The sequence below is a fragment of the Gekko japonicus genome, unplaced genomic scaffold, assembly GCF_001447785.1.
Source record: "Gekko japonicus isolate JY-2015 unplaced genomic scaffold, Gekko_japonicus_V1.1 scaffold2671, whole genome shotgun sequence".
In the NCBI taxonomy this organism is placed as follows: domain Eukaryota; kingdom Metazoa; phylum Chordata; class Lepidosauria; order Squamata; family Gekkonidae; genus Gekko; species Gekko japonicus.
This window is the reverse complement of record NW_015176057.1, coordinates 171,522-183,895: the sequence shown is the minus strand read 5'-3', so window position 1 is coordinate 183,895 and position 12,374 is coordinate 171,522. Positions and strand designations below refer to the sequence as shown.

General features: G+C 49.6%; 1 protein-coding gene across 1 annotated transcript in view; it reads left to right on the top strand.

Moving 5' to 3' along the window:
* LOC107123445 (cathepsin L1-like) overlaps nucleotides 1-11,870 on the top strand; it is a 26,312-nt gene extending 14,442 nt beyond the window's left edge. Inside the window, exons 4-7 of the mRNA XM_015426694.1 lie at nucleotides 2,220-2,444; nucleotides 4,475-4,643; nucleotides 8,879-8,993; nucleotides 11,484-11,870. Of these exons, the coding sequence (XP_015282180.1) occupies nucleotides 2,220-2,444; nucleotides 4,475-4,643; nucleotides 8,879-8,993; nucleotides 11,484-11,583 (609 nt within the window). The 3' untranslated portion in view covers nucleotides 11,584-11,870. The remainder of the gene's footprint in view (nucleotides 1-2,219; nucleotides 2,445-4,474; nucleotides 4,644-8,878; nucleotides 8,994-11,483) is intronic.
* Nucleotides 11,871-12,374: the final 504 nt, after the last annotated feature.

Below are 12,374 nucleotides of genomic sequence, written 5' to 3'. Positions count from 1 at the left end.
ACAGAGTGTTGGAATGGATGGGCCATTGGCCTGATCCAGCATTGGCTTCTCTTATGTTCTTATATGGAGCAGAGGTCCATCAGGGGCTATTAGCCACAAGGTATAGATAGGAACTCTCAGTCTGGGGCAAGGGATGCTCTGTATTCTTGGTGGTTGGGCGGGGGAACAGTGGGAGGGCTTCTGGTGTCCTGGCCCCACTGCTGGACCTCCTAATGGCACCTGGTATTTTTGGCCACTGTATAACAGAGTGTTGGACTAGATGGGCCATTGGCCTGATCCAACATTGGCTTCTCTTATGTCCTTATGGATAAGCATCTGGAGCAGAGGTCCATCAGTGGCTCTTAGCCACAAGGTATAGATAAGGGCTCTCAGGCTGTGGCAAGGGATGCTCTGTCTTCTTGGTGCTTGGGGGGGTAGTGGGAGGGCGTCTAGTGCCCTGGCCCCACTGGTGGACCTTCCTGATGGCACCTGGTATTTTTGGCCACTGTGTGACAGAGCGTTGGACTAGATGGGCCATTGGCCTGATCCAACATTGGCTTCTCTTATGTTCTTATGTAAGTTATACCTTTCCTTTGTCCTCCCGGGGACAAAGCTTACATTATTCACCCTCTTCTCCATTCTATCCTAAGAGGGCATAAGAGATGCCAAGTTGGATCATCAGGCCAATGGCCCATCCAGTCCAACATTCTGTTTCACACAGTGGCCAGAACCCAGGGGCCATCAGGAGATCCACCAGAGGGGCCAGAACTCCAGAAGCCCTCCGACTGTTGCCCCCAAGCACCAAGAATACAGTGCATCACTTGCCCCAGACAGAGTGTTCCATCCGTGCTTTGTGGCTAATAGCCACTGATGGACCTCCATTCCATATGTTTATCCAATCCCCACTTGAAGCCATCCATACTTGTAGCCACCGCCACCTCCTCCTGTGGCAGTGAATCCCATGTGTTAATCACTCTTTGATTGAAGAAATACTTCCTTTGATCTGCTCTAACCCTGTAAGTTAGGCTGCGTGTTTGTGATTGGTCCAAGGTCAGTCAGCAAGCTTCCATTAGAATGGGATTCGAACCCGGCTGAAGTCTGGAACTACACTGGAACGACAACGTTCCCACTTTTTTTCCTTCCCAAGAAGGCAAAGCCCTACATTCTTCCACCTGTACCCAGTTAAAAAATTTAGAAGTTCTACCGTTTGCAGAGTTTAGATAGATACATTTAGGCTGCATCAGGATCTGTCCTTCTCCCTTCTCTGTGTATCCCAAATAAATCTGGCCCACTTGCGTTCATCGCATCTCCTTCCTCGCTTCTGACGAAACCCCTTCTGTCCTTCCATCTCGTTGAAGCTCTAGTCTGGTGGCCAGGGGTCATTTCGTAGAAAAAGAGGTGCAAGAGCTCATTAGAATATCTTATTAGCATAATTTATTTCCATATGCCACGCCCCCTGACATCACCGGAAGTGTGTGAGAAGGCAACACCCACCGCTCAGGCTCCACTGGACTGTTTTGGACTGCTAGCTATTGGGGGGGGGATGCGCAGATCTGCCCTCGCAGAGGAGGGAGAGCTTGTACCTAAATAAAACTTGGTCTTAAAGGTGCCACTGGACTGTTTTGGATTGCTAGCTATGGGGGGGGGGACGGGACGCGCAGATCTGCCCTCACCCAGGAGGGAGAGCTTGTACCTGAAGGCGGGCCAGGGGGGGCTCTGCAACTTACCTGGCTGCTTCTTGCTCCTCGTGGCCCGACTGAGGGCTGCTGGGAGCAGGGGGCGGGGCTTGTTGCATGTGCCTGCCCCCTGGGCTCCTTACTGACGGAGCTCCGCTCCTGTGCGCTCCCACAGGAAATGACCCCTGCTGGTGGTGATCTGAATCCTGTGAGGTCTCATTGGTGCGCAGCCTCATCTGCCAATCATATTATTATCCTGCCTTTCCTCCAAGGAACCAAGGGGGGCATACCAGCTTGTCTTCCCCCCCTTTTACATCCACGGCTTTTTGAAGCTGGTTAGGCTGAGTGAAAAGCCCAAGGGCGTCCTCTGAGCTTTGTCTGGGTGTGGATTCGAACTCGGTCTCCCCAGTCACGGCCCAATCACGACACCACACTGGCTCTGAAGTGCCCCGTGCCAAGCCCTGGAGCTTGTTCAAGACCTCCAAGAGAAACGTGGCAAGAAGGGGGCCGGGGACCCATGACTAACCCGATTCACAGGATCACACAGGTTTTCTTTGTCTGCAGGGCTCGTGTGGGTCATGTTGGGCCTTCAGCGCCACCGGGGCCCTGGAAGGGTTGCACGCCAGGACGACGGGAAACCTGGTCTCGCTCAGCGAGCAGAATATTTTGGACTGTTCTACGTACCTCGGTACCAATGGGTGTGGTGGGGGGTGGATGCCGCTGGCCTTTGAATACGTGGCACAGAATAACGGCATCGACTCCGAGCAAAGCTACCCCTACCAGGCGCAGGTAAGATGCGATGCGTGAATCTGGACGTCCCCTGAAGTTTGGGAAGAGACCGCGGGCCATTGGCAGAGTGGCCGCTTTTTATGCAGACGGCCGTGGCTTCAGTCCCCGGCGTCTCTGGCCGCAAGGATCCGAGCGGCTGAGAAAGACCTTTCCCCCCCCCCCCCCCGAGCCCCAGCCAGTCGGAGCAGATGACCTCAAACTAGAGTGCCTTTCCTGAGTCACGCTATGCCATACGTTCCGTTTTGTGCTGGGCACCACCGGCCCTGCAGTTCTGATTGTTCCGACTTTCATTTTGAAAGAGACGAGCAAGCTTCTGGCTCCAGAGTCCCCATCAGGGTGCCCAGGGAGGCCGTGGTTCTTCATGATGCCTTTCCTGGAGCCGGCTGAGTGTTTTTATTTTTGGTCTGAAAGGTGCCACTGGACTGTTTTGGACCGGGGGTGGGTGGGTGGGGGCTCTGCAACTTACCTGGCTGCTTCTTGCTCTGACTGAGGGCTGCTGGGAGCAGGGGGTGGGGCTTGTTGAATGTGCCCACCCCCTGGGCTCTTTACTGCCGGAGCTCCGCTCCTGTGCGCTCCTGCAGGAAATGACCCCTGTATTTATTTGTCTATCCAATTTATACCCCGCCCTCCCCGCCAAGGCAGGCTCAGGGCGGCTTACATGAAAGTAAATACAGAACAGTTCATTATAAAACAGTACAATATCGTACAGTGCTAGCAATGTTGGTTTAATTTCATCGCGCTGGAGGTGCCATATGAGCGCATTCAGAAGATTATCCAGGCGTTCCGCTCCCTGATCTTTCCCAGGTATAATTGGAAGGCCCCAGCTGTCAATAGCAGGTGGGGCTTCTGCTCAGCAAGGTTTCTGAGGGGCCACCTAGGGTTGCCAACCCACCCGGTTTGCCAGGGGTCCCCCGTTTTGGGGGGGTTCTACCCGCCGCTGGCCAGATGGCTGGCGGGGAAGCCCCACCCCCAACACCCACAGCCACCCATCTCTCCCCCTTTAAATGTGTGGAACCCGTGTTTCCTCCCAAGCCTGATCTCCGCAAGCTTGCAGGGAAATGCCAGCTTCGTGCTCTTAAAAGGGAAACACGGCTGCTCTTAAAGGGGAAATGTCGGCTCCTGCATTTAAAAGGGAAACACCGGCTCCTTTAAGTGCAGGGAACTGCCGTTTCTGGAGATCTGGTGCACGGGCAGGTGGGGGGGCGGCGGACGTCCCCACCATGATGTCATCACGTCAGGGATGCCCCGCCCCCTCCAGGAACGCCCCCAAAGTCCCCCGCTGGGGGTGGAAGATGGCAACCCTATGGCCACCAGAGATTTGATTGGCTATGCAGATCTTTAAAAACATTGCTTTGCCACCACAGCACAGGGATCTCCACCAATGTTTCCTCTAAGCTGTGGAGTCTTGTGAGCAATGTTTCCTCTAAGCTGTGGAGTCTTGTGAGCTACTGGCATTAAAGTTGTGAGCGAGCGATTTGGCTACTGCATCAGTTAGTGTGCTCTGGAGCCTTCCTTCCTGAGCCGAGTAGAGGTCACCTACTCCAACCCCCTTGCTCAGTGCAGGAATTAGTCAACTACAGCACCCCACTCTATTTAAAGGAGTGCATGCCTTTAAAAATGTTTTTAAATGATGTAAAAAGGCATTTACAGGAGAAATTCTTGTGGGGCTGTGCCTTTGAGAAAGGGGGCAGAGCCCCCAAAAGCCCCACTGTAGCTACGGGCCTGGTTGGCACCAGTGTTCCCTCTAAGCTGAGTTAGTGTGAGCTAGCTCACAGTTTTTTAGCCTCCGGCTCACACATCTTTGTCTTAGCTCAGGAAGGAGGACTCCAGAGCAAACTAATTTATGCAGTAGCCAAATGGCTCACTCACAAGTTTACTGCCAGTAGTTCACAAAGTAGAATTTTGGCTCACAAGACTCCACAGCTTCGAGGGAGCGTTGGCTGGCACCCACCTTGCTGCGCTGCCCCATGCAGTTGACTGGCTGGAAAGCCAGCCCAAGAACAAGTCTAGCTTCTGCTGTTTCTCTGCAGAGTGGACTCCCTTGCCGATACAGCAGCTGGTACCGAGCGGCCACCTGCAATTCCCTGGTGACGGTCCAAAGTGGGAGTGAGGAAGCCCTGGAAGAAGCCGTCGCTATCTATGGCCCAGTTTCGGTCGCTGTGGATGCCTCCAGTATCCATTTCCAGTTCTATTCATCAGGTAAGGAGCTCTTTGAAGAGGGTGGAGGACTCTGAGCCTCCGTTCTTCCTCATGACAACGAGGGTGATCACTGGATGACACTCAAAACTGAGGGCAGTTATCATTGCAGGGGAAGTGAGGTGCAGGTATAAATCATGCAAATCTGCCAAAAGTCGGGGAAGGACTATGGGGATAAAATTCTAGGGGCCATTTTCACTAGCCTTCCCATTTTCCCAGGCCTGGTGGGGAATTCCCTTCCCCTCCCCCCAATCTCCTGACCTCAAGAAACGGAGACGTGAGAGACAAAAATGGCCTCCATGGTGAAGCTCTAGGATTTCCCCCTAGGCTCCATGGTCTTTACCATGGAGATTGGGGGCATTCCTAGAGTGTCACCTGAAAGTGATATCGCTTCCTTCCCAGGCACCGTCCACTACATCGCCCGGCCATGTTTTATTTTTTTGTAAATTATTTTATTAGGTTTTATAAGCCCATATTTTACATCCCAACAGAATTTACAAAGTTGACATACATTTCCAATTATTTCCATGTCATATATATCACTTATTTTTCTACCACACAAGTTATTATTACCGACAGTTCTTCCACTATTTGCTTTCCTTCTTTTGATGTTTAAAACCCATTTTGTGTTGACTAACCAACTCTTTTCCTATCTCTTTTTGAGGTCACATAAGTGCTAAATTATTCATTACAGTACAATCCCTTACTGAAAACAGGTTCTAGTTCTCAACTCAGCTCTAAGTCATATCTATTCTGTATGGACAGTATGGGGGTTTAAATTCATTACTTTTTAAAAAAAAAATCTATTAGGTTACACATCAATTTCCTCTCAACCATTCCTTTCCCCCTAGCTTTCTTATCTATATCTATTTGTGTTTCCCATCCTATGACTACCTTATATCTATCTATAACTAACCCTATTAAATGCCTGATAATTAATAACAATACACCCGGCCATGTTGAGAATCCTGTTTGTCACCCCAGAACTGATCAAGTCATGTGATTTGGTTTCATATTAAGGGTTTGTCAAAGTCAGAAATATTTATTGCCGTAGCCATAGGCCACAACAACCCAACAAACATGCAATTCACCTCTAGACAGAGAATTAAAACATTTCAGCATAGTAAAATAAAGTATGCAAAATTTAAAATATATATAGTAATAATTGGTACAGTAAAATAACTGAATGCTAAAAAATAGGAGCTGCGGTGGCTCAAGTGGTTAAGACGCTGAACTGCAGGCTGTGGAAGGTCAGTAGTTCAGCAGTTCGAGACCCGGGTGCCGCATGATGGAGTGAGCTCCCGTCTCTAGTTCCAGCTCCTGCCAACCTAGCAGTTCAAAAGCAAGAAATTGCAAGTAGATAAATAGGTACCACTTCGGTGGGAAGGTAACAGTGTTCCATGCGGCTTAGTGTTTAGTCATGCCGGCCACATGACCACGGAAACGTCTTCGGCTTTGAAACGGAGATGAGCACCGCAACCCTAGAGTCGGATTCGACTGGCTTTCGAGCAAGGGAACCTTTACCTTTACTAAAATGTGAAATAATTATAGTTTGGCTAAAATTCTTGTAGGAGCAGCCAAAATTAATTTCTTCCTTATGCTTGATGACAGAAAAATAAAAGTAGCCACCTTAAGAGTAACATCTGGGATAGCATCAGCCAACAAAAATTTCATATATTCCTCCTCTGAACCGGGAAAATTTGTAAGGAACTGGTTCAACAGTTTATTTCGAATGGGCTCATAGTGAGGACAGTGTAAAATATAATGAACAATATCTTCCATCTGATTAGAACTTCAGGAGCAGAGGTGCTGATCCACAGGTATTCTTTGAAATCTGCCCTGAAGGTATGCAGACGGCATGGTTTGAAAGCGTGCATAAATGCCTTCCTTAATGGGGAATTAGAGATGTCAGCTAAATAATGAGGAGAAAAATTATTTTTCTTAAACTGAGGGTATCAATGGGGAAATTTGGATTGGCAAACCTGGTTAATATCACATGGAGGGTCTTTTTCAAAAATCCACTTACGCAATTTACCTGAATGAAGGGTTTGGATAGCATCCAGGGTGGGTGCGGTGGGACTCTTTGTCCGGCGGCTTGTGGTAACTCCTGGCAGAACGGGTAACAATTAAGAACATACGCAATGAACTCGCCAAAAAATCCAGTTCAAATAAATTCTTGCTATCGTCAAAAAAACCCTGGGTCATAAAAATCTTGGCAAAGTAACTTGATGAACTGATCTGTCAAATTCATTCATGTACTGCCTCGCTTACCAACAAAGATCTCAAGGTAAGGGAATTTTTTTTTAAACTAAAAACTGGTAAAAAATGATGGCCAAATCAACAAAAGGGCCAGAAAAACCCACGGCAGCTGTAAGAGTGTTGTAAAAACAGAAGTAGTTAAAAACTTTTGTAAAATCATTTAGTTCACCAACAAATTAAAAAAAAACATTCACCAGGAATAAAAAGCAGTTTAAGAGGTCGTATCACTTTACCATCGCTTGGCAGCAAGAAAATCATCACTGGCCATGTCCAGAAGCAGCAGCTGTGTCTCCAGAAGGTTTCCATGTTCCTGTCTAGAGGTTTGGGACGCAACTGAATGACAGAGACCTGTGGCCCAAACCACGAGAACAAATGTAAGGAAAAGAGTCATGAGAGTCTGACCCATGAATCAAGCAGTCAACAATCTGTATATTATGGTCAACAAGCACTATAACACAATAAACAAAGTCCTTGAAATCATAAGAAAATCCTAGTGTAAAAACACATCAATGTCATCTCCGGATTATATATCGTTTGTGCTGGCTTGGCTGGTAGCCACTGAGGCGATAAACTAGAAGCTGAAGACACGACCCGGAATCAAGGTCAGTGAGAAAGCCGAAGGTCTGATAGCTGGGAAGTCATTTCAATAATGTAGGTTTCCAAAGGCAAGGAGCGACTGCTGCACACTCAGAAGCAGGTCTGATTTTGCAGAGTTGCTGCCGCGCTGGAGCAGGTGCACCAAGGGGTTTTAGACAGATCCTCCCTCCCTTTGGAGTTGAGTCTGCAGAGGCTTACAACTCCTCTCGCTGACGTTGCTGGAGCTGCAGCCTGGCACTTCTTCTTCGTTCCTGCAAAGTCAGCCTCTGCCGTGCCCTACGTGTGGGGAACTCGGGGGAACTAGGCAGAGAGTCTGGCCTTGGGATGTCTGTGGCTGGGGTTGCTGACCCCGGCTCAGGAATGGTCTCACCTTCTGGCTGCACCCCTTGTGCAGCTGCCGGGGACTCTTCCTCCTCCTCGGGTACTGCTCAGGGTTCTTCCTCTGGGCTGTCTCTAGAGGAGGCTGAGTTGTTCCCTGCCTCTTCCTCCTCTGAGGAGGGGTCAGCCTCAGCCGGACCCGGACCCATGACAATGTTTCACAACTGGATCTTCCTTAGGAAATATTAGAGTAGTACAAAAGCTCTCTTGCTCATAAAGTGCTTTACAAAAAATCAGGAAAGATAGCACATTTAGATAGGACGCCGATCTCAACAAGAATTCAGGCTCAAATATGCTGCTAAGCTTCTGATTCTTTGGAAGTCTTATTGACTGCTTGATTCGTGGGTCAGACTCTCACGACTGTTTTCCTTATATTTGTTCTCTGATCACGTTGTGATTGTCCACATTTGTCTCCCCCCAAACCGTTTAGTAGCATCTGTACTTTACTTCCCACGACATTGATTAAAATTTTTAGCTGTACCTTTGGGTTAAAGAAAAACTAGCCTGAAAGCCATATAAGGATGAGCTGTACCGTGGAAATATCTTTCCCTCGAAAATTCGTAAGCAGAGGATTTGGCTCTCCCACTCTTCCATGGCTCCTTCGCCTGTCTCTTCTCCTTTCCATAGCAGGCAGCATAACCCACTCAGAAGGAAGGAGAGGAAGTGGGGGGACAGGGACAGGAAGAAGGAAGCCCCATCAACAAGGCACTGCAGTAGTCAATACAAGAGAAGAGAAGGGCTCAGTGTTTTGCTGGTGTAAACTGAAAAGGGGCAGATCTTAGAAATGTTGAGAAGAATGTTGACACTCTGGCCTTCAAGTGATGAACACGCACGGCAGGGTTATCTTAAGCGGTGTTATGCTAGGATGTTTACTTTGGGCTCCCAAACCTATGTTGCTTGCGGACGAATTCTGGATTTCTTTCTGGGGGGGGGGAGTTGTGCAGAGAAGAGGACTGATGCTTGATCTTTGACCCCCCCCTCCCCCTCTGAATTCTCCCATCCAGGAGTCTTTTCCCTTCCAAGTTGTGGTGAGTCCCTGGACCATGGGATGCTGGTGGTTGGCTATGGCGTATCTCAATATGGCTGGGACAGACAAAGTTATTGGCTCCTGAAGAACAGGTGAGAAATAGGAAGGGCGGAAGGCGTCCATTCCCAAATGAAGGGGGGGGGGTAATACAGAAATTTTGTATCCCTACTTTATTTCCTTTGCGATGAAATGAGTTTTCCTTCCATAGGTAACCAGGGTAAAATTGATGCCTTGGGTGGGGGAAAAAATTAATGTGCATTCTACTGTGGCTCAGAGGCTCCCCTAAAACTGTAGGTGGGCTGAAAACTATTAAGGAAGGTGGTTAATTAGTTTAAAAGATTTGCATCCCATTCTCCAGCTAACAACAACCATAAGGAAGCCACAACAGGATGTCTGGAATATCAAGTATTATATCGAGTATTGAATATCAAGTATTATCTATATATCTAACTAGGAAGAAGGCCCGTTGTGGCAATAAAGACAACAAACGCTAGGCAGGCCGGCCGGTGGTGGCTCCCCTCATGTCTTCCCCCCACTGCTTGAGACCCTGGGGGGCCAGGCCGCCTAGCCGTGGCCCCTCCCCGAACCCCACCACTGGCGGAGGCCCCAGCAGGCCAGGGCTCCAGACCTCGCCTACTCCCCTGGGTGGGGGCCTCCGGAGGGTTTTCCCCACCCGGGCAGCTCAGAGGGCAAATGGGGAAAGCTGGTGCGGGGGCCTCTGGAGGCCTTTCCCTGCCCGGGTGGCTCAGCAGGCGAGCGGGGAGAGGTGGTTCGGGGGCCTCTGGAGGCCTTCCCCCAGTCCGGCTCAGCGGGCAAGTGGGGAGAGGTGGCACGGGGTCTCCGGAGGCCTTCCCCCCCATCCCGCTTGGTGGGCGAGTGGGGAAAGCTGGTGTGGGGGCCTCCGGATGCCTTCCCCTCCATCTGGCTCGGCAGGCGAGCGGGGAGAGGTGGCATGGGGGCCTCCAGAGGCCTTCCCCCTGTCCAGCTTGGCGGGCGAGCAGGGAGAGGTGGTGCTGGGGCCTCTGGAGGCCTGTCACTGCCCGGGCGGCTCAGCGGGTAAGCGGGGAAACCTGTGGCTGGGCTCAGGTGATGGCGGCAGGCTCGGGCTGGCCCCCCCCTCCACTGGAGTGCGTGTCCCATCTGTCATCTGGCTGCACACAGGGTGGGTGGCAACTTGTACTGGGGTGAGGACGACTGCGGCACGATTGGGCTCCGGTCCCTGGCCGCCACAGCGTATGTCCCGTCCACCCGCTGCAAGGAGAGTGAGTCCGAGATGCCGGGTGCTGCCTCTGTGGGCAGGACCATGGCAAGGGAGGCAGCAACGCAGCCAGTGGAGACAGATGCCCTGTGAGTGACACTCTAGGGTGCCAACCAATTCCGGAGCGTGTCAAATGTTCTGGAGAGTGCTACCTCTAAAAGGCTTTTATAATATAGGGAGATAGCAATGTGTGGTCCCCACCTGCAGATATCTAAATCCACAGATTGGGGCCACACTAAAAATAAACAGTTTCCTGCAAATTTGTGGGACCTCCCCCAGGTTTGCAGGAAAATCTGAAATCACAAACAAAACCACATGGGGGGCTTTAAATGCCCCCCAATAAAACAGCGTTGCCTGTGCACCTCCGGTTATTCCAGCACAATTTTTTTTTTTGAGATGGGGCTCATGCGGGAATAAATGTTGTTAGTCTTCAAGGTGCCACTGGACCTCTGTTTTAATTCGCAGTAATAGGCTAAGACAACTACCCTTCTGGAATGATCACGCGATACAACACACGTTGCCAGATATATATCTGCGGCTCTGAGACTCTGCAATACTTATTTAAATATAGGTTGATCACCACCCTGGAACTTAATCTGATGTTCTTTGATTAGTCTATTTCTGACTCGTTCAAGTTAGTTTTAATCACTTGGGTCTGCTGTTGAATTTGTTACTTTTTAAGTTAGATGGGGGGGGGGGCCTGGTTCTTTTTGTACTTTATTCTGAAAATCTTGCGCAAAATTGTGTCTTCCTAAAAGCTCACAGGCTGTATTGCCAAGCCTGCTAAGAAATGGAATGGGGTGACATAATCAACCTCGACGGACTAGGAATGGGGTCAATAAAAATTAATCTAAGAGGGTGGGGTAAAGTGCTTAAAATCTCAGGGGAAGACTTAGGTGAACTAGGTGACCTGAGTAAACTTCACCCAATGTAAAAAAAAACCCAAAACCCTCCACAGAGGAAACACCAGACGATTAGCTGGGGCGGGGGTGAGGTTCTGATAGGGAGCTGCCCGGCTGCAAGAATTGCAATTGACAGATAATCTAGGTCAGTTCTGGGGTTATTCCAGAGAACCCTCGTCTCATATTCAAATGCAGGGCACTTGCCCTTCAGGTGGAGAGGGACCACTGCACTGCTCGGGTGGGACAACTCAAGCTTTGCATACATAACTTCTCAGGTTCGGTCCCCGACATCTCCAGTTGAAGGGTTTCAGGTAGCAGCACAGGGAAACCCCCCCCCCCCATCTGCTTCAGTCTAAGGCAGCTTCCTGTGTTCCTCTTTCACGTGCTCATGGAATCTCACTCTCCTGCGAATTCTCCGACAGCTGGGGTACAGAATGGGGAGAAGAAGGCTACATCCAAATCGCAAAAGGAACCAACAACATCTGCGGCGTTGCAACAGCAGCGAGCTTCCCCATTATGTAACCGGGCAAGGCGTCTGCATCGCGACGACATCCGATTTTCCACCTTCCGTGCCCTGAACCCTTGAACGACACACCACGTCCCCGCACTGCTTTGCTTCCAGCCAAACGGCAGCGGTCCAAAGCATCTTCACCAGTCAATAGTGTTTGCTGACCATTGTCTTCAGAATGGGTCGCACGTTCCCTGCAAGCTCACATGTGTACATTTACGTAAGCCGATACTTGACTGGTGGACTCCAAACTAGGATATCAACTGGGGTTGAATGAATGAATATATTTATTGCGGTCAAAGACCATCAATCATAGGAATACATTCTTATAAAAACTGAAGAGATTAATTCTAGTTTAGTTTAGTTTATTATTATTAGGGTCTTAAGACCAACATACAGGGTAAGCATAATATGTGAGGGAGAGAAAAACCCCCGTCATAATATTAAAAAATAGAAATCTGCAGGGCTATTTTTGGGCAGGAACGCACAGGAACGGAGTTCCGGCTGGCTCCTGAGTTGGCCACGCCCAACAGGAACTCATTAGCATAATAGGCCACACTCAACAGCAGAAACTCATTAGGATTGGCTACATTAGAGGTGTGTGGCCTAACATGCAAAGAGTTCCTGCTACAAAAAAGCCCTGGGTTTTGACAACAAAGTAAACAGAATAAGGAGCAAAAGGTGGGTGTGGCTGGATGACCACACTTCTGGTAACATACATGGGGTTGTGGCCTAATATGCTAATGAGCTGTGCTGTCAGGGGTGTGGCCTAATATGCTAATGAGTTTCTGCTGTTGGGTGTGGC